This window comes from Neoarius graeffei, chromosome 15, assembly GCF_027579695.1.
Source record: "Neoarius graeffei isolate fNeoGra1 chromosome 15, fNeoGra1.pri, whole genome shotgun sequence".
NCBI classification, from domain to species: Eukaryota; Metazoa; Chordata; class Actinopteri; order Siluriformes; family Ariidae; genus Neoarius; species Neoarius graeffei.
The window spans coordinates 5109219-5131258 of NC_083583.1; the positions used below are offsets into that span (position 1 = coordinate 5109219).

Below are 22040 nucleotides of genomic sequence, written 5' to 3' on the forward strand. Positions count from 1 at the left end.
TTTTATGTATAATGTTATTTTAGTAAGCAGCAACTGTTGACTGAAATTATGAGATTCAAGATGTTAACTTTGTCCTCCTGGCCTGCAGGCAATCCCTGGTGAGGTCAACAATGAAAAAACAAAAAACAATTAGCTACAGCGTTTTTTCAAAAACCGAGCAATGTTGACCAGGTAGGCCTTTGTCTACCAATGTTCATTCAGTTAGAAAACTCACAATTCGAATGTATATTGAAGCTTCAGCACACACACACACACATACATACACATATTTTATATTTTATATATATATATATATATATATATATATATATATATATATATATATATATATGCATTTACACAAAATGGAATCATTTGCTGACAGCTCAGTCCCCCCCAGTTCAAAAATCCTATCTGCGCCCCTGCTCTAGCTGACATCAGGATCCCGCTAATCCACTCATGTTAAAGCTCATTTATGCTCAACGTTAAATATGTATACGGAGCCTTCTATCCGTACTCTCACTTCGTTTATTCTGTATTTATGTACATTTTCTGAAAGCTTACGGATACAGAACCAAACGGAGCAGTATCACTGGAAATCATACAGGGACAGGGAGTGTAGACAACAGTTCGCGTGAGACACGATGAATAAATATTAAAAATGGCGGAAATGTTTGAGTCGAGGTTATGCAATTTAGATTTATTAAGAAATTTTGAACGAACAGTTGCTCCAGAACATCTGGGAGGAAATTCGATGGGAATTTGTCAGACTTTTGACTCCGACCTGCCCTCTAGTGGATGTACTGCGCAACATCCCTGCCAAGGTAAAGGACACATGGAAGTCCCGTACTGTGCAAAAATCTTCGGCACTGTGGTTTTCTTTTTCATACAAACTTTTTTACGGATTTCTATTTTATGACTTCTACATTATCGAGTCAAAACATTACAAAAAAATTTTAGAGTTCCAAATGTTAGTTTTTTTTCCAGCACAAAATTAAACATCTCATTATCTGTAGCCGCTTTATCCTGTTCTACAGGGTCGCGGGCGAGCTGGAGCCTATCCCAGCTGACTACGGGCGAAAGGCAGGGTTCACCCTGGACAAGTCGCCAGGTCATCACAGGGCTGACACATAGACACAGACAACCATTCACACTCACATTCACACCTACGCTCAATTTAGAGTCACCAGTTAACCTAACCTGCATGTCTTTGGAGTGTGGGGGAAACCGGAGCACCCGGAGGAAACCCACGCGGACACGGGGAGAACATGCAAACTCCACACAGAAAGGCCCTCGCCGGCCACGGGGCTCGAACCCGGACCTTCTTGCTGTGAGGCGACAGTGCTAACCACTACATCACCGTGCCGCCCATGTTGAAACATTTCATTTCATTTCATTTCATTATTTTTAAGCCATTTTTGGTCGACAGCATTTCTTTACATGTGCTTAAGACTTTTGCACAGGACTGTATGTAGGCAGTGACGGTCACATCGTTTAAAATTGACATATTTAAAAGGAGCGTAAATGAGCCTTTAGCTCAGGAACGATATAATCTGAACACAAAACTTTGTCCTAGACTTAACTCCGGTTTAGAGCCTCCAGATTAATGTTTAAATTATTCTATCATGTGGTTTAACAAGCATCAAGGAGAACAGTATTGAAGAAACAGCATTAGATTGATGACTGATGCAACGAGGCTCAAACAGCAAGATGACGGCAATGATCAATGAGTGACAGCTAAATCCACACGTACATGGAACGAGCATTAACATGGAGGAGTAAAAGCAAACAATAAACCAAAAGAGAGAGATGTGACTCAGTCCTACGTTCACACCAGTGAGCAACAAAGCGTTCTATGTTTTACAGTTTAGTACATACAAATTCACTGACATTTGAATTGAGATTTTCTTAATTCTTTGCAAATTTGTGACACGTCCAAACAATCGTCTCCTCGGATCAATCCTGTGGCGCGTGTGGGCCGAAGATTCTTCCCTTCCTCGCTGTCAGCGTTAATTTCTGGCCGTATTCATTCCAACAAAAATGGAAGAAAATCTTGTAACCACCTTTTCTTCGTATCCTGTATCCGTATATAATATGTCATTAAAAGTTTATAGTGACATTACAAAGAAAAATAAAGGCTTGAAAGGAAGTAGAAATAATCGCTGGTGCCTCTGGTAAATGTGCATATCGAGTACAATTAGCTTGCGTTGCTAATGTGGAAAAATAAACTGAAAAGAAGATGCACGTGTAATGTACGTCAAACAACTGATTTTCACTCTGATTAGTGCTTTATTTCTTGTGCATTTGACTATTTAGCTTTAAAACACTGCAAAAATGACATCAAAGCAGGTGAAAATATCTTCAAGGGGCCGTCTCACCCTTCCCACAATCCAATCTGTTGTTTTTTTGTTTTGAAATCACGTGACTGTGACTAGGCTAGCTCTCCATGCAGCAAACTCACTGTTAGTAATCCCTTCGAAACTCATCTCGAACTTTTTATTCATTTACATGTCATATGTTGAGGCTTTGGACAGAATATATTCCTGATATTTTCTTTACCGGGGCGGCACGGTGGTGTAGTGGTTAGCACTGTCGCCTCACAGTAAGAAGGTTCTGGGTTCGAGCCCCGTGGCCGGCGAGGGCCTTTCTGTGCGGAGTTTGCATGTTCTCCCCGTGTCCGCGTGGGTTTCCTCCGGGTGTTCCGGTTTCCCCCACAGTCCAAAGACATGCAGGTTAGGTTAACTGGTGACTCTAAATTGAGCGTAGGTGTGAATGTGAGTGTGAATGGTTGTCTGTGTCTATGTGTCAGCCCTGTGATGACCTGGCGACTTGTCCAGGGTGTACCCCGCCTTTCGCCCGTAGTCAGCTGGGATAGGCTCCAGCTCGCCTGCGACCCTGTAGAACAGGATAAAGCGGCTAGAGATAATGAGATGAGATGAGATGAGATTTTCTTTCCTTTGCCGCCACCCACGGGACGACTGAAGCCAGTTCTGGTCCATTCCTAAACAGAACAAGAGCGCTCTTAGAGCACAACATCCCCCGCTGGCAACTCGGCCATAACTCTGGTAAAATGCGACTGAATTGAACGAAATTACAATATGCATATTACCGACATATAACAAAGAATCCTTTCAAGTTTCGTGAAATTCCTCCAAAAATTGCGAGAGGAGTTGATTTCAGTAGGTGAGTACCCTGCCTGGGACGGACGGATGGACGGACATCGCCACGACATAATCCCCCTTCGGGCCTTTCGGCCAGCGGGGGATAAAAACCAAACAAAAACGGAATGGATCGGTGGGAAGAATTTAAAATATAGCTACTTTGATAAAATATCTTCAATTTCATGTTATTGTTTCAGATCGATGGCGTAGAATGTAGAATTTTGGAATATTGCGAACATCGAAAATGGTGACTTACTTCTTAGCAGAGAGGATTCTGGGAAGGATGAGCCGCCCCTTTAAATAAAGTCAAATTTCTTGATAATTCCCTTTTATAAAATCACAACGATCCAAATATTCAATTATGAAGCCTAATTTTTTAGCCCTTTTTACCAATTTCAAGCTTTAAATGTTCTTATTCTGCTCAGAGATTATTTCAGTTTTTTCTAGAAATAAATGCTTAATACTGTATTCACAAAACTATCTGCAAACAGTCTAGAAAATGTCTCAAAAAGGTTTAATAATCTTATATTTGGTTTCCTTGTCAACAGGAAATAGTACAAACCAAATTTCGAGTAAAGTTGGGACATTTTCCAACACGCAATAAAAACAAAAATCTGTGATTTTTTAAAAAAATTCGTGTGAGCCTTTTTTAACTGACAAACATACAAAGAAAAGATTTTCAATCGTTTTACTGACCAACTTAATTGTATTTTGTAAATATAAACAAAGTTAGAATTTGCTGCCTGCAACACACTCAAAAAAGTTGGGACAGAGGCATTATTACCACTGTGTTACATCACCTTTCCTTTAATAACACTTTTTAATCGTATGGGATCTGAGAATATGAATTGTTGCAGTTGGAATTTTTCTCCATTCTTTGCTTGATACAAGACTTCAGCTGCTCAACAGTCCGTCGTCGCCGTTGTCTGATTCCCCTCTTCATGATGTGCCATACATTCTCAGTAGGCAACAGATCTGGACTGGCAGCAGGCCAGTCAAACCCATGCACTCTGTGTCTATGAAGCCACACTGTTGTTGCCCCTGCAGAATGAAGCCTGGCATTGTCCTGCTCAAATAAGCATGGACTTCCTGGAAGATAAGTCGCCTTGATGAATATGTCTCAATATGCCGCCGCATTAGTGATACCTTCACACCCATGCTGTGGGCACTGATGCCCCTGTACCATCACAGATGCTGGCTTTTGCTCTTTTCTCTGATAACAAACTGGATGGTCATGTTCACCTTTGGCACTGAGAACTCGGCGTCTGGTTTTCCTGAAAACGAGCTGAAATGTGACTCATCTGACCACAGCACACATTTCCACTGTCTTTCAGTCCATCTGAGATGAGTTCAGGCCCAGAGAAATTGGCAGCGTTTCTGCTTCCTCCTTGTGTAATACAGTTTCAGGTTGCATTTCTGGATGCAGCGGCGGACTCTGTTAAGTGACAACAGTTTTCCGAAGTCCTCCAAAGACTATACAGTATTTGTCACATGAGCATGACGGTTTCTCAAGCAGTGCCGCATGAGGGCTCGAAGGTCACGCCCATTCGACAGTGGTTTCCGACCTCGCCCTTTACGCACTGAGATGTCTCCGAATTCCCTGAATCTTTTCACAATATTATGGATTGTAGATTTTGAAAGACCTAAAATCTTTGACTTGATCTTGTGTTGAGAAATGTTCTTTCTGAATTGACAAACAATTATCTTACAAATTTTGGCACAAAGCAGTGAGCTACACCCCATCCTTGCTTACAAAGACTGAGCCTTTGGTGCTGCTCCTTTTATACCCAATCATGTAACCAATTAACCTTCTTATTGTGGAATTTTCCAAAATGGTGTTACCTGAATACCCGATAAACTTTTCAGTCTTAGTTTGCCTCTGTCCCAACTTTTTTTTCTTTTTTTTTAAGTGTGTTATATTTACAAAATACAATTAAGTTGGTCAGTAAAACAATTGAAAATCTTTTCAGTTAAACCTTTTGTCAGTTAAATAAAAGTTCACCTGAATTAACAAAGCACAGATTTTTGTTTTTATTGCATTTGCATGGGGCGGCACGGTGGTGTAGTGGTTAGCGCTGTCGCCTCACAGCAAGAAGGTCCGGGATCGAGCCCCGTGGCCGGCGAGGGCCTTTCTGTGCGGAGTTTGCATGTTCTCCCCGTGTCCGCGTGGGTTTCCTCCGGGTGCTCCGGTTTCCCCCACACTCCAAAGACATGCAGGTTAGGTTAACTGGTGACTCTAAATTGAGCGTAGGTGTGAATGTGAGTGTGAATGGTTGTCTGTGTCTATGTGTCAGCCCTGTGATGACCTGGCGACTTGTCCAGGGTGTACCCCGCCTTTCGCCCGTAGTCAGCTGGGATAGGCTCCAGATTGCCTGCGACCCTGTAGAACAGGATAAAGCGGCTACAGATAATGAGACGAGATTGCATTTTGGAAAATATCCCAACTTTTCTGGAAATGGGGTTCGTAAATAAATTTGATAAGACGCAGTGTTGTAGTCGAGTCACTAAACCTCAAGTCAGAGTCCAGTCTCGAGTCCTCACTGTTCAAGTCCAAGTCAAGTCCAAGTCATTAAAGAAAATTTCAAGTCAAGTCTGAGTCGAGTCCACTATTGATCCAAGTCGAGTCCGAGAACAAGACTCCAATTGCACCATGTGACGGTGGCTGTTGCTGCCTTTATGTGAAAGCGTCTCTGCTACTGTGTTGGACTAACGTTCCTGCTCGACTACCCCATTTTAGTTAACAAGCTACAGATAAAAAGCTTGTTCATCACTCAGCAAGCCCCGCCCACTATCAACAGGGCAAATAACATGAGAGTTAACACTCGCTAGTTCATCACTCAGCAAGCTCCGCCCACTATCAACAGACAGGGTTTCCCCAGGTTTGACCACCATAAATTTAAGACTTTTTTAAGACGACTTAAATGAGAATTAAGACCTACATCGCACCCATTATGCGGTCGTAGAACACCAGATAAAATTCCCAATAATGACAAATGTTTCAAGTAAAAATATACTTTTATTATAAAAGTTATATACTTAAAAGTCATTATGTGCATTGCTTGTCGAATCTTCACATTCAAGACAAAAAACCAAGTCTAAACCTGGAAGAAAGGAGCACAACGTAGGGTCCACGTCATGACCTTAAAGGTACACAAAAATGCAATAGGCATACCAACACATTAATGCCAAAGGTGTGCACTCACCAGTCAGAAAGCCAAACTGAGGGCCTCACTCGAGGCCTAAAGAACTGTCTCTGAACTAATTATGACCATGCACCCAGAGATGATACTTAAAATAAAAAAGTGATGTGGGTGTATTTTTTTAAATAAAATATCAAAACATTCACAACACTCTAAACAGACAAACTCTTTGTCTTAGGCTACATTCACACTGCAGGCTGAAGTGACTCAAATCCGATCTTTTCGCCCATATGTGACCTGTATCCGATCTTTTATTGACAATATGAACGACACAGATCCGATTTTTTCAAATCCGACCCAGGCCGTTTGGATATGTGGTCCTAATTCCGATTCCTATCCGCTCTTTTCATATGCGACTTCAGTCTGAACCGCCAGGTCGCATTCATCCGACTTACACGTCATCAACAAGCCACAAACGTCACTATTCTGCGCTGAAGTAGGCGGCGGGTCTCTCAAAAAAAGTTACAACAACATGGCGCATAATCACGGGCGCAGATAGAGGGTGGGACGGGTGGGATTCGTCCCACCCAGATTTAAATTCACCTCGTTCAGTCCCCCCCACTTATAGGGAGGAAAAAACGTCTATGCTGTCTTTCTTTGCATAAGGCAAACCTCACGGAAAAATCAAAAGACTAATTACCATTCGGTTTATTGAGGTGCACGGCAGTGTATAGTTGCAACAACTCACATAAAACAAAGACTGATATTCGGTTGGTTGAGCTGCGCAGACTGCACAGGTTGCGAGCTCGAGCTTGGTTTCTATGGTAACCTACAACAAGTTTGACAGGCATATCGGGGTTGGGGTTGGTTTGCTGGCAGCTTTGTCCCCCCCAGTTTTTTGTCCCTCCCAGTTCAAAAAACGTATCTGCGCCCCTGCGCATGACATCAATGCGAGGGACGCTTCGGGCTGTGAAGGTTCTGAATCTTCTCAATGGAAGGACGCAGAGGTTAGGGAGCTGATTTCCATTTGGGGGGATGCAGCTATTCAAGCTAGATTGGATGGGTCATACCGCAACCGGGCGGTTTTACTTCCGTAAACACTGGCCATGCTCACTGCGTGTGACGTCGTCGTATCCTGCAGTGCGCATGCGGAACACTTTTAGGTCGCTTTTCGTTCATACTGAGGATCACATACAAGTCGCATATATTTGTTAATGTGAACGACCTCACAAAAAAATTGGATTTCACAAAAAAATCGGAATTGAGCATTAAGCCTTGCAGTGTGAACGTAGCGCAAGTTTCCCAGCACTTGCTTCAACCATTTTACATTTTGTACCCTTGTAAACGAGGGAGGGAGAGAGATACAGAGGGGCATAGATAGATAAGAGACGAGGGGGATAGATGGGAAGAGAGATAGAGATAGATAGATAGATCGATAGAAAAGAGGTAAGCCGAAAGTCTCTTAAAGGTGCACAAAAATGCAATTGGCGTACCAATACATTGGTACAATGGTGTGCACTCACCAGTCAAAAAGCCAAACTGAGGGCCCAACTCAAGGCCTAAAGAACGGTCTCTAAACTAATTATGACCATGCACCCAGAGATGATAAACAGACAAACTCTTTGTCTTAGTTTCCCAGCATTCAACTTGCTTCAACCATTTTACATTTTGAAGAATAAAAAGAAATGTAAATATTCCTAGTAAACAAGGGAGGGAGGGAAGACATAGATGTGGAGGTGGATAGATAAGAGACACAATGAGATAAATCCATCACTTGCCTCGTTAACGTCTTTGACCAACTCCTTCGTTATATAAGAGACAAGACCGAATTTTGTTGTGTAAGACGTTTTGTTTTTTCCACAGGAGAATGTTGTAGCGACTTCCGAGTCTGGGAACACAGCCTTAAAGAGTTCGCTTATGCCCTCATTCGAGCTGTACGAGTGGTGTCCCATAATTGTTTTTAAAATCCAGAGCACCTCTGCCCGAAGTGTCGGGGTTCCACCGACACCCATCATGCCACTGCTCGGCCCTTGTGTTGTTGCTGGCCTTGCCGATGATGTCTGGCTTGGCTGATGCTGCTGACGTTCGACAGTGGTGCTAGTGCCAACTCCAGGTGCATTCAGAGATTGAACCGTGCAGAACTGAGCGATGGGCTGGTGGCGGTGGAGGGCAGATGCAATGTGCTTTGAGCTCTTCATGTGAGACTCTAAAGCGAAATGACCTATAGTGGACAACTTGAAGGTCTTTCGACAAACACAGCATCTTGCTTCAACGTCACTTCCAGGAACCTCCCTCACCCAATCACTATCTTTCATCTGAAAGCCACTGCTGATTAAAACGACACTTCCCCATGCTGCGATTCGCGGAGTCTCCTCTCCACCACGGACTCTGACGATTGCGCCGGCGCGAAAATGTATCAATATTGTTTCTTTCTTTGCGCATACTCCAAGAAATTCACTGATGTTACGCAAAACCCATGTTTTCACAATGTAGAATAGTATGAGTAAATTTAAGACCTTTGTTTAAAAAAATTAAGACTTGGGCAAAGCAATTTAAGACTTTTTAAAGCCTTAATTTTGGAATATTAAATTTAAGACTTTTTTAAGACTTTTAAGCAGGGCTTTGAACCAGAATTTTTTTCCTATTGGTTCGTTCCGAACAGAAACGGAATTTTAACGTTTCCGGTTTTGGGTTCCACCATTAAATAGACGTTCCCGAACTGGTTAGAACAAAAAAAATTTCGTTCCCGGAACGGTTAATTACGTTCCCTGTCAGCTAATGGCTATAAAATTATGTCTCTGTCTCATCCAGCTTAAGCCAAATGTAGGCTAATTCTATTACAACCTTCATTAAATAAGACAAGAAATAATTCAAAACAATTATTATTTCAAATGTTGGTGATTTGGATTCTCAGTATGTCTTCCCATCTACACAAACAGAAAAAGTGCCAAAAATGAAAGAGAATTCGTTTAGTGTGTTACCAAAGGCTAGTCAGGCCCTATAGAGGGCTACCGCATGATGTCACCGCGCCGCGAGATTTTGTTAGGCGCCATATTGGAAGACCAAGTACACATCTATGCAAGTACATACATACATACATACATACATACATACATACATAAAACAAACTACACCTGAAATGTAGCCAGGGTCGGTTCTGCCCTAATCTGGACCTGGGTGCAACATCGCGCAACACCCCCCCCCCCAAAAAAAAAAAAAAACACCAGTCTAAATCAGGACAACCATCACATAACTATAACTATAAACATTTTATATCAACTATTTTAACTAAATGGGCTATAATAAATAAGCCTGCAGGCAGCCATGGCGGGCTGCCTCAGAAAAGTAACCATTCAATGACACAACTGAAAGCCTGCAGCCACGGCGGGCTGCCTCAGAAAAGTAACCATTTGTCCTACCTTAAAACTCGTTTTGCATTTTCTGCCTCCTTTTTTGTATTTTCAACCCTCCATTTATTTTCTTTCCTTTTCTGAAAACCCGATTTGTGTCCAGACATTTTGTTCTGCTACCAACGAACTAACTCGTCAGGTCTCGTCTCTCGAGCCCGCGATGATTCCCGTGGGAAGGGCAACAACTGATACATTTTTACAAACAGCCAATAGGGAGGTTGCAACGTTCAGGCTCTTCTTTGCTCAGACACTCAGTAATGGAGACGTGATAGTAGTCCACCTTCCCGCTCTCTCCATTCAGTCAGCGAACGTCACACAGGAAGTGAACCCCAGCGGGTCATAGAAACTTGCGCAGGAGAAGAATGGCTTTTTTATTTGTAGGCTACGGAAACTTTGAGGAACGAAATAAAAACCGGTATTAACCGGTTACCATTATTTTTAATAAGCGTTTCTGTTCTGGAACATAAAAAATAATAAAGTTTCTGGTTTCATTTCTGTTCCATGTGAAATAGAAAAAGTTCCCGGTTTTCGTTTTCGTTCCTTGAACCGGTTCAAAGCCCTGATTTTAAGACCCCGTGGCTACCATGAACAGAGCAATGAACATAGCGTGTCCCTTCCTTCTCTGGGTGGAGTCTTACCAAATGACGATTGAAGTTCGAGGTTGTCCCTGTCATCTCCTCAATAGTTCTTCTACATATGGAACACACAGCAGTGCATTTTTTCCCACGGAACGAGAAGTCTGTATAAGCAAAGCGGACAATCCTAGCGGCGTCTCTCCAGGCACTTTGGCATCATTAACGTTAGTTTGTTCCTGAACATGATGTATGAACAGGTGAATGTGCATTCTCTTGCATGAAATTAGCATTAAAATTAATGTAGATATAAATATCTTATGCCAAATTATTAGGGCATGTTACAAAGTAATAAAGAAAAAATCTGAGTCCTCGTGTCCAGTTTACAAGTCTGAATGCAGTTAACGCACGAGTCCGAGTCCGAGTCATCAGTGCTCAAGTCCAAGTCAAGTCACAAGTCCTTAAAATTAGGGCACGAGTCGGACTCGAGTACTACAAGCCTGATAAGACGATATTTAAAATTTGGCTATAAGATAATTTAAAAAAAAAAAAAAGCAATGTGACTATAGATTGATACAAACTTCTCTCTGAGGAAGAAAACTCCTCTTAACACATTACACAACATAACGTGCGTGATCCATGCCTGTCGAAACTGAAAGCAAGGAAACAGGAAGTCAGAATGTGAATGTAATTAACTGATTTGCATATCTACGCACAATACAGAAATCTAATTGCTGGGTTGCATCCGATGTCACAGACGCCTCATTAGATATACGAGACATGAAGTGGTGGTCAGCTGAGCTCAGTGTTCACAAAGCGTTACTATCACTGTGGCACCTTGCTAGTCGTTAAAATGCCCTACATTTGCGTTGTTTTGCACTGCTCGAATCAAACAAACCGTGAAACTGATAAGGTTCTTCCGGGTTCCCCATGAAGTGATAAAGGGTGAAAGAGTAAAGGATTTTATCAAAAGACAACGAGAGAGGTGGCTCTTGAACCTTTCGCTGTAATGGAAGGGAGCCGAGTCGAAGAACACTCGACTTTGCAGTGATCACTTCGGGAAAGGTTTGTAAATTCCTCTGATTCATTTTGTTTGGATTCGCAAATCACCGACTTTTCTCACCATTTTCCTTTATTTCGTGATGTTTTGAAGTTCAGGAGATGCTTAAGTCCTCAGATGTGTTTTTGTTTACCGTTTGATTGCGGCTGCCATATTGTAAACTAATGCGTATATAATGCGTGTAATACCCAGGTGTTGAAAGGGGTTTCTGTGGATATTTGCGAATGATTTACCTGGAAGAGAAGAGCAGGGAGGATTGAGAATCGAGCGGCTGTGGTTTGTTTACACCTGACACTAAAACTTGTAGCATCCTAACAATCATCGCAGAGACATGAGCAAAAAGCCCAGAAATTCCTGCTTACCCAGGCGAAAACGATACAGGATTTATCTTGTAGTGTCCTGAGCCCCAGATCTTTAACCCAGACACATATAAAAAGTTGTTCTCCTCCATGCTCTTCCAGGTTTCCATCTGTGTGTCCGTGTAGAACGATGTCTGCAGCACCAGGTAGTTTGAGATGTCGGGGAACTCAACGGATGGATAATTTCCCAACTCGTAGGAAAAATCCTTCTTTGTTAACATGTAAGGCTCTAATCCCATTGCAAAGAGCAACTTTCTGAAGGTACTGGCCTCTAAACTCTGAAAATAGTCAGAGACGGTTTCACTAGCTCTTCGCATAATGGCGGCCAAATCAGTTTCCCTGACCACCACTTCGTTCACCGGAAGTAAACTCAAAAGCAGAAGTCAGGTGACTCAATAGAACCTATTTTAATCTGATGCAACAGATCTGTGATCATGGTCCAGATTCAAATATTTCTCAAACGAACAGGTTCAAGGGGCGGCACGGTGGTGTAGTGGTTAGCGCTGTCGCCTCACAGCAAGAAGGTCCGGGTTCGAGCCCCGTGGCTGGCGAGGGCCTTTCTGTGCAGAGTTTGCATGTTGTCCGCGTGGGTTTCCTCCGGGTGCTCCGGTTTCGCCCAAAGACATGCAGGTTACAGTGGTGCTTGAAAGTTTGTGAACGCTTTAGAATTTTCTGTATAAATATGACCTAAAACATCATCAGATTTTCACACAAGTCCTAAAAGTAGATAAAGAGAACCCAGTTAAACAAATGAGACAAAATTATTATACTTAGTCATTTACTGATTGAGGAAAATGATCCAATATTACATATCTGTGAGTGGCAAAAGTATGTGAACCTCTAGGATTAGCAGTTAATTTGAAGGTGAAATTAGAGTCAGGTGTTTTCAATCAATGGGATGACAATCAGGTGTGAGTGGGCACCCTGTTTTATTTAAAGAACAGGGATCTATCAAAGTCTGATCTTCACAACACATGTTTGTGGAAGTGTATCATGGCACGAACAAAGGAGATTTCTGAGGACCTCAGAAAAAGCGTTGTTGATGCTCATCAGGCTGGAAAAGGTAACAAAACCATATCTAAAGAGTTTGGACTCCACCAATCCACAGTCAGGCAGATTGCACACACATGGAGGAAATTCAAGACCATCGTTACCCTCCCCAGGAGTGGTCGACCAACAAAGATCACTCCAAGAGCAAGGCGTGTAATAGTCGGCGAGGTCAGAAAGGACCCCAGGGCAACTTCTAAGCAACTGAAGGTCTCTTTCACATTGGCTAATGTTAATGTTCATGAGTCCACCATCAGGAGAACACTGAACAACAATGGTGTGCATGGCAGGGTTGCAAGGAGAAAGCCACTGCTCTCCAAAAAGAACATTGCTACTCATCTGCAGTTTGCTAAAGATCACGTGGACAAGCCAGAAGGCTATTGGAAAATGTTTTGTGGACGGATGAGACCAAAATAGAACTTTTTGGTTTAAATGAGAAGCATTATGTTTGGAGGAAGGAAAACACTGCATTCCAGCACAAGAACCTTATCCCATCTGTGAAACATGGTGGTGGTAGTATCATGGTTTGGGCCTGTTTTGCTGCATCTGGGCCAGGACGGCTTGCCATCATTGATGGAACAATTAATTCTGAATTATACCAGCAAATTCTAAAGGAAAATGTCAGGACATCTGTCCATGAACTGAATCTCAAGAGAAGGTGGGTCATGCAGCAAGACGACGACCCTAAGCATACAAGTCGTTCTACCAAAGAATGGTTAAAGAAGAATAAAGTGAATGTTTTGGAATGGCCAAGTCAAAGTCCTGACCTTAATCCAATGGAAATGTTGTGGAAGGACCTGAAGCGAGCAGTTCATGTGAGGAAACCCACCAACATCCCAGAGTTGAAGCTGTTCTGTACGGAGGAATGGGCTAAAATTCCTCCAAGCCGGTGTGCAGGACTGATCAACAGTTACCGCAAACGTTTCGTTGCAGTTATTGCTGCACAAGGGGGTCACACCAGATACTGAAAGCAAAGGTTCACATACTTTTGCCACTCACAGGTATGTAATACTGGATCATTTTCCTCAATAAATAAATGACCAAGTATAATATTTTTGTCTCATTTGTTTAACTGGGTTCTCTTTATCTACTTTTAGGACTTGTGTGAAAATCTGATGATGTTTTAGGTCATATTTATGCAGAAATATAGAAACTTCTAAAGGGTTCACAAACTTTCAAGCACCACTGTAAGTTAACTGGTGACTCTAAATTGAGCGTAGGTGTGTATGTGAGTGTGAATGGTTGTCTGTGTCTATGTGTCAGCCCTGTGATGACCTGGCGACTTGTCCAGGGTGTACCCCGCCTTTCGCCCGTAGTCAGCTGGGATAGGCTCCAGCTTGCCTGCGACCCTGTAGAACAGGATAAAGCGGCTAGAGATAATGAGATGACACGAACAGGTTCAAACAGGGTGTGTGGTTCAGTGAGTTGAAAATGAATCATCAGGTGAATCAGAAATGAATCGGGCTTTGATGCAAATGATTCTGAACCAATACAGAAAAAAATCTCTCCATACCATATGTACCTGTAAATGTCTCTCCCTGTGAGTCGCCGTGACGTTTCTCAGAAGTTCTGCTCACACCTCGGCTGTGTATCTGTGAGTGAGATCAGAGCAGACGCTGTTCAGTGGCCAGTTTATTAGGTTCATCAAACAATTCAAAGACTAAAATTACCAACATTTATGAGAGATTGTCGAAGGGAGCCAATACTTTGTACTGCGCAACAGATGGACTTGGGTGTTAAGTATAGATACAATGGCATCTGTGGTTGATTATTTATCCACAGCAACACACCCTGAAGCGATGTGATCCTCTTAAACCGCCGTAATTTATCAACGATTGCAAATTTTGTTTATTAAAGATAAATCGCACACTTTTTGTCCATTTATAGTTACATTTAATGTTACAGTACAGCCTCCATGTCCCCGTGAATGAGCTGTTGCTATAGAAACGGTAACGTATCACAACAAGTACATTAATGTATATAAGCCTGTGATTTGCAGCTGCATTACTGTCAGATCTGCTGTTCTTTAGGTCATTAATATTCTCACGTCTTCTTGAAAACTTTCCCTCATCTCTCCGTCAGTTGAACTGTCTGAAAGCAGGACTCGAGGAAAGGTCACGATGGATTTCCGACATGTTATTGCCCCGACATAACCTTTAAACCAGCAGACTGACCTACAGAGACGTACATGATGGAATATAACCCTGTGCACACACCAATCAGTGAAGGCATACAGACCGGAGATTAATGACTCATTTATTGTGCTGAAAGCTTCGATCTACACACAATTCGATCACTAACACAATTTTCCCTCGAGTGTGCTGATGAATGAGGTTGAAACTGGGTTGTAATCTGAGCCACATGTGCGTTATGTATGCGGAGCTGATTATCCACGGCTCAGGGTTCGTACAGGGTTCATCAGTGTCGCCCAGACGCAATCGACAGTTTCCATGGCAACACACAGAATAGGAAAAATGAAGGACCAATCAAAAAATTATATAAGAGAAATAAATTGTGAAGTGAGCGCAGCAGAGTGGATCGAGGAATAGGATGAGGAACAGGACGAGGAACAGGAGGTTCTGAACGGGATTTATCTGCATTATCGAGCCGAGAGTCAGAACATTCGCCGCTCTGCTGAGTGACGCTGAGCATGAAATAAGAGTCAGTGCTGATTTTATCAGCCGTGTGATTCTCCAGCAGACTCTACAGGGGACATCGAAGGCAGTGTGTGTGTGTGTGTGTGTGTGTGTGCACTTTTTTAAAAACCATGCTTTCATTAATGCTGCAACTCTCTCTCACACACACTTTTCTCTAGAATCCACCCACGCACACATTTTTATGCATATGATGTCATTTATCAAGTTTTCTTGTGTGTGAGGACGTTCATATAAATATTTCCTCGAGCCAAAAGTGTAATAGCAGATAAACTGATTATAAAGAGCTTCCAATTTACTGTTAGAGAGAGAGAGAGAGAGAAACAGATAGATAGATAGATAGATAGATAGATAGATAGATAGATAGATAGATAGATAGATAGATAGATAGATAGATAGATAGAAAAAGAGCGACAGAGAGCAAGAGAGAGAAACAGATAAGAGAGAGACAGAGAGCGAGAGAGAGAGACAGAGAAAGAGACAGACAGACAGAGAAACAGAAAGAGAGAGAAAGACAGAGAGCGAGAGAGAGAGAGACAGAAAGAGAAGAGACAGAGAGACAAAAAGAGAGAGAGACAGAAAAAGAGTTACAGAGAGTGATAGAGAAACAGAGCGAGAGAGAGAAAGAAACAGACAGACAGACAGACAGACAGACAGACAGACAGACAGATAGATAGATAGATAGATAGATAGATAGAAACAGACAAGAGAGAGACAGAGAGCGAGAGAGAGAGAGAGACAGAAAGACAGACAGAGAGAGAGAAAGAGAAGAGACAGAGAGACAAAAAGAGAGAGACAGAGAGACAAAAAGAGAGACAGAGGGAAAGAGAGACACAGAGAGAGAGAGAGACAGAAAAAAGTGACAGAGTGATAGAGAGACAGACAGAGAGAGAGACAAAAAGTGACAGAGAGCAATAGAGAGAGAGAGAGAGAAAGAGACAAAGAGAGCGACAGAGACAGAGAGAGAGAGAGAAGGGGGGAACGTGGGCTTTTTTGTTTCGAAACCTTATTATCAGTGAAAATGCTCCATGTAACCATATACGGCAACTTGGGACGTTTCTTTATGCAGATGAGCACCAGCGTGCCCAATGCATGAGCACATCACATTTAAACTGCGTGGAATTTGCATGAAGCTCTGCATCCAGACACGTGATAAATAACTACTTTCCTGTGTGTACTGATTTAGAACTTCTTCTACTCAGTATTTGATGATTGAGGCCCCAGTTTGAAAAAACATAAAGGTTCAATATTATATTTAAACTGCTGATTAAAAAAAATAACAAATTTGTAAGATTAAATATCCTCAGTATCGTCACATATATCTGCTATTTTTCATAATACTACAGCGCTGTTCAAGTCTTCATCCTGACTGGTCAGATTCAGAAGGTGTTGATTAATTTCCGATAACAAGCTGCATTTTTTTGTCTTATTCGCTGAGAGAGAGAGAGAGAGAGAGAGAGAGAGAGAGAGAGAGAAAAGGCTGGTGAAGGAACGACTGCTTATCGCTGCTATAACGTAAGTGTAAGTGGTGTAAGAAGAATAAAACACTTCAGACCTGAGAGTGGAAACTGTCATTCTGTATCATTACACCACCCTGCTGTTCATTATTTTCCTTATTAAAGAGATTATTAAACCTTTTTATAGAAATTTTTAGTGTTTTCAAGCTTGAAATGTTTTTGTTGTTTGACAGATGCTGAGGAAAATGAACAAATTCAAACACTAATTTCTCGGAAAAAATACTACGTGAATGATAATCTGCTTCATTTTTGCAGGGGTTTAATGCTTCCTACTTCATTATGACGTCTCTGAATAGGAATAATGACATCATCATGGATAGATTAGTCAAAAGCTAAAAAAAAAAGGATTAAATTAGTTCTCAGTAATTTAACATTGTTTTATTTAATACAAATCTGAAATATTTTGTCTTGTTTCTGTTTTTCAAGTTTCCTGTTTTACTTTAAACCTGAAATTTGGTTTTAAAACATTGCGAGGTATCTCTCATGAAATTTGAAGCAATTTGTTATAGTCGTCATGTAATGAGATATCATGTGACGATAAATCACAATACAAAATGATGACAATTTGAATCGATGAAAACAACGAAACGTGATGATTATCAGGCTGCATAATCTCTTAGTTATTCCTCGCTGTAACTGTATTGTTTAGACAGCAGATGGCACAAGAACAGGGAATACATATGACTTCACCGTAGGTGGAAGTAACATAGCTCTAATGTGGTGAAAAAAAACAAACCAAAAAAACCCCAAAGAAAAACAAAAAATGAGATGTAAAATCTGAAAGAGTAATTATGTGATTATGTACAAATAAATTTCCCAAGAAATCAGAGCTCTCTTTTTACAGACTACTGAAAGATAAAGAAAAGAGAAGAAAATGGAAGAAGTACAAATGTTCAGAAAAGTTTATTAAGAAAAGGAATATTTGTTTTTATTCCATCCACATTCACTGGATATGAGCAGTCACGCGCTCTGATTGGCTACTGTACTACCAGGATATCAGCTCATATACCGTGAGTAGAGAAAAACAAAATGGTGGAGCATGTTGCTGAGCCAACCAAGGACGAAATAAAAACTCTCCTCAAAAACACCCCCCCCCCAAAAAAAATACAACAAATAAAAAGCAACAAAATGTGGAATAAAAATATTTGATGGTAAGAACGGATCTTTTTTTTTTCAAGAATTGTCGCATTTTTACACAAATTGCTCCTGTCATTTTGCTGGCTTGTTTACATTCTTCATCTTGAAGCATGAAAATTTGTTGAAGTTTTTTAGACTGGTTCAAAACTCAAAGAAGTTTGAAAATTACAGAACTGAAATGTCCAAGGAAAAATTAAATAAATGTCTAAACCAGGGGTCATCAAACTACGGCCCGCGGGCCGACTGCGGGCCGACTCCGGCCCGCCACCCCCCTTTGACCGGCCCCCAGCCCCTCTGCCCCCCACCACTTGAACCAGCCCTATGAGGCAATCCCCAAAAGTGGTCATGGCCTATTTTTTTAAATTGCTTTTTGGCAAATAATAACATGTCTGCATCTTGTATTCTGTTGATTTTATCAATTAAAATTGATATTTAGTTATAAAATGAACTATTCATATTTTCCGAATTTTCGTCATATGCTCACGATCAAGCAGTGACAGGCAGCGCACGCGCAGAGAACTGTCAGTGTTCAGGACAGCAAAATGGCTAGCGGTCAGCGAAAAGCTGACAGAGAGTGCAGAGTTTTTAAAGAACAGTGGACCACCGATTATTTTTTCGTTCAGTGTAAGGACCGTGCAGTTTGTCTTGTATGTAAAGAAAGTGTGTCGGTTTTCAAAGAATATAATCTGCGTCGTCACTACGAAACCCGCCACAAAGAGTATGCTAGTTTGCGAGGGCAAACAAGAGAAGACAGGATTCGGAGGATGAAATGCGGACTGGCTGCACAACAGAATGTATTCCTTCGCCAAACCCAGATCAACCAGGCTTCTGTCCGAGCTAGCTATAAGGTAGCTCACCTGCTAGCTACCCATGGAAAGCCGTTTAGTGATGGGGACTTTGTTAAAGTATGCATGCTTGCTGTGGCCGAGGAGGTGTGTCCCGACAAGAAGGATGCGCTCAACGTGGCGAGTCTCTCCGCACCTACTATGACCAGGCGAACCGAAGATTTGGGGGACGACGTGTATGACCAGCTGAATGAGAAAGCGTCAGAATTCGAGTTTTTTGCTTTGGCCATGGATGAGAGCAATGACGTGCAGGACAAAGCACAACTGCTGTGATCTATTGATCTATTGCTCATATTATTATAATTTCACTGTTTTTTTTTATGTATTTATTTTATAGGCCTATTTATTTGACCTTTATTAAGTGTTGCACACAATTATTATTAATATTATTAATAATATCAACAGGCCTACCTACAATTTATAATTTTCCACTCACCTTTGCCAGTGTCAATCACCTCAACTAGGCAGATGTTTCTTACCTTGACAGCTTTGATGTTATTTTTATTAGAAAATAAATAAATGGAATATCTGTGGTATTTCAAATTAAAACAAAGTGTGAAGACTCGATTACTACTTTTGCAAACCACTAGTAAAGATAAACAAATATGTGCCAGGAATCAAGTGTTGATATAGTAGTGGGGATACAGTAGTGTGGATATAGTAGTGGGGATATAGTAGTGGGGATATAGTAGTGTGGCTATAGTAGTGTGGCTATAGTAGTGGGGATATAGTAGTGTGGATATAGTAGTGTGGATATAGTAGTGTGGATACAGTAGTGGGGATATAGTAGTGGGGATACAGTAGTGTGGATATAGTAGTGGGGATATAGTAGTGGGGATATAGTAGTGGGGATACAGTAGTGTGGATATAGTAGTGTGGCTATAGTAGTGGGGATATAGTAGTGTGGATATAGTAGTGTGGATATAGTAGTGTGGATACAGTAGTGGGGATATAGTAGTGGGGACATAGTAGTGGGGATATAGTAGTGTGGATATAGTAGTGTGGATATAGTAGTGTGGATATAGTAGTGTGGATACAGTAGTGGGGATACAGTAGTGGGGATACAGTAGTGTGGATATAGTAGTGTGGATATAGTAGTGTGGATATAGTAGTGTGGATACAGTAGTGGGGATATAGTAGTGGGGATATAGTAGTGTGGATATAGTAGTGTGGATACAGTAGTGGGGATATAGTAGTGGGGATATAGTAGTGGGGCTATAGTAGTGGGGATATAGTAGTGGGGATACAGTAGTGTGGATATAGTAGTGTGGATATAGTAGTGTGGATATAGTAGTGTGGATACAGTAGTGGGGATATAGTAGTGGGGATACAGTAGTGTGGATATAGTAGTGTGGATATAGTAGTGTGGATATAGTAGTGTGGATATAGTAGTGTTGATATAGTAGTGTGGATATAGTAGTGTGGATACAGTAGTGGGGATATAGTAGTGGGGATATAGTAGTGGGGCTATAGTAGTGGGGATACAGTAGTGTGGATATAGTAGTGTGGATATAGTAGTGTGGATATAGTAGTGTGGATACAGTAGTGGGGATATAGTAGTGTGGATATAGTAGTGTGGATACAGTAGTGGGGATACAGTAGTGGGGATATAGTAGTGGGGATATAGTAGTGTGGATACAGTAGTGGGGATACAGTAGTGGGGATACAGTAGTGTGGATATAGTAGTGTGGCTATAGTAGTGGGGATATAGTAGTGTGGATATAGTAGTGTGGATATAGTAGTGTGGATACAGTAGTGGGGATATAGTAGTGGGGATATAGTAGTGTGGATATAGTAGTGTGGCTATAGTAGTGGGGATACAGTAGTGGGGATATAGTAGTGGGGATATAGTAGTGGGGATATAGTAGTGGGGATATAGTAGTGTGGCTATAGTAGTGTGGATATAGTAGTGTGGATATAGTAGTGTGGATATAGTAGTGTGGATACAGTAGTGGGGATATAGTAGTGGGGATATAGTAGTGTGGATATAGTAGTGGGGATACAGTAGTGGGGATACAGTAGTGTGGATATAGTAGTGTGGCTATAGTAGTGGGGATACAGTAGTGTGGATATAGTAGTGTGGATATAGTAGTGTGGATATAGTAGTGTGGATACAGTAGTGGGGATATAGTAGTGGGGATATAGTAGTGTGGATATAGTAGTGTGGATACAGTAGTGGGGATACAGTAGTGGGGATATAGTAGTGGGGATATAGTAGTGTGGATATAGTAGTGGGGATATAGTAGTGGGGATACAGTAGTGTGGATATAGTAGTGTGGCTATAGTAGTGGGGATATAGTAGTGTGGATATAGTAGTGTGGATATAGTAGTGTGGATACAGTAGTGGGGATATAGTAGTGGGGATATAGTAGTGTGGCTATAGTAGTGTGGATATAGTAGTGTGGATATAGTAGTGTGGATATAGTAGTGTGGATACAGTAGTGGGGATATAGTAGTGGGGATATAGTAGTGTGGATATAGTAGTGGGGATATAGTAGTGGGGATACAGTAGTGTGGATATAGTAGTGTGGCTATAGTAGTGGGGATACAGTAGTGTGGATATAGTAGTGTGGATATAGTAGTGTGGATATAGTAGTGGGGATATAGTAGTGGGGATATAGTAGTGGGGATACAGTAGTGTGGATATAGTAGTGTGGATATAGTAGTGGGGATATAGTAGTGGGGATATAGTAGTGTGGCTATAGTAGTGTGGCTATAGTAGTGGGGATATAGTAGTGGGGATACAGTAGTGTGGATATAGTAGTGTGGATATAGTAGTGTGGATATAGTAGTGTGGATACAGTAGTGGGGATATAGTAGTGGGGATACAGTAGTGTGGATATAGTAGTGGGGATATAGTAGTGGGGATATAGTAGTGGGGATACAGTAGTGTGGATATAGTAGTGTGGCTATAGTAGTGGGGATATAGTAGTGTGGATATAGTAGTGTGGATATAGTAGTGTGGATATAGTAGTGTGGATACAGTAGTGGGGATATAGTAGTGGGGATATAGTAGTGGGGATATAGTAGTGTGGCTATAGTAGTGTGGATATAGTAGTGTGGATATAGTAGTGTGGATATAGTAGTGTGGATACAGTAGTGGGGATACAGTAGTGGGGATACAGTAGTGTGGATATAGTAGTGTGGATATAGTAGTGT

At 41.5% G+C, this 22040-nt stretch overlaps 1 protein-coding gene across 3 annotated transcripts in view; it reads right to left on the bottom strand.

Moving 5' to 3' along the window:
• Nucleotides 1–22040, bottom strand: part of tspan18a (tetraspanin 18a) — a 154117-nt gene that overhangs the window by 42806 nt on the left and 89271 nt on the right. Inside the window, exon 2 of one of the 3 annotated variants that reach the window (XM_060940404.1) lies at nt 14251–14320. The exons of 1 other annotated variant lie outside the window; for it this stretch is intronic. Coding sequence is in view for 1 of the 2 variants with exons in the window: in XM_060940402.1 (XP_060796385.1) it covers nt 14242–14244 (3 nt within the window). In the remaining variant the exon portion in view is untranslated. Of the gene's footprint in view, nt 1–14241; nt 14321–22040 lie in introns of all 3 variants that reach the window. One more of the 3 variants, XM_060940402.1, reaches the window with a different exon arrangement.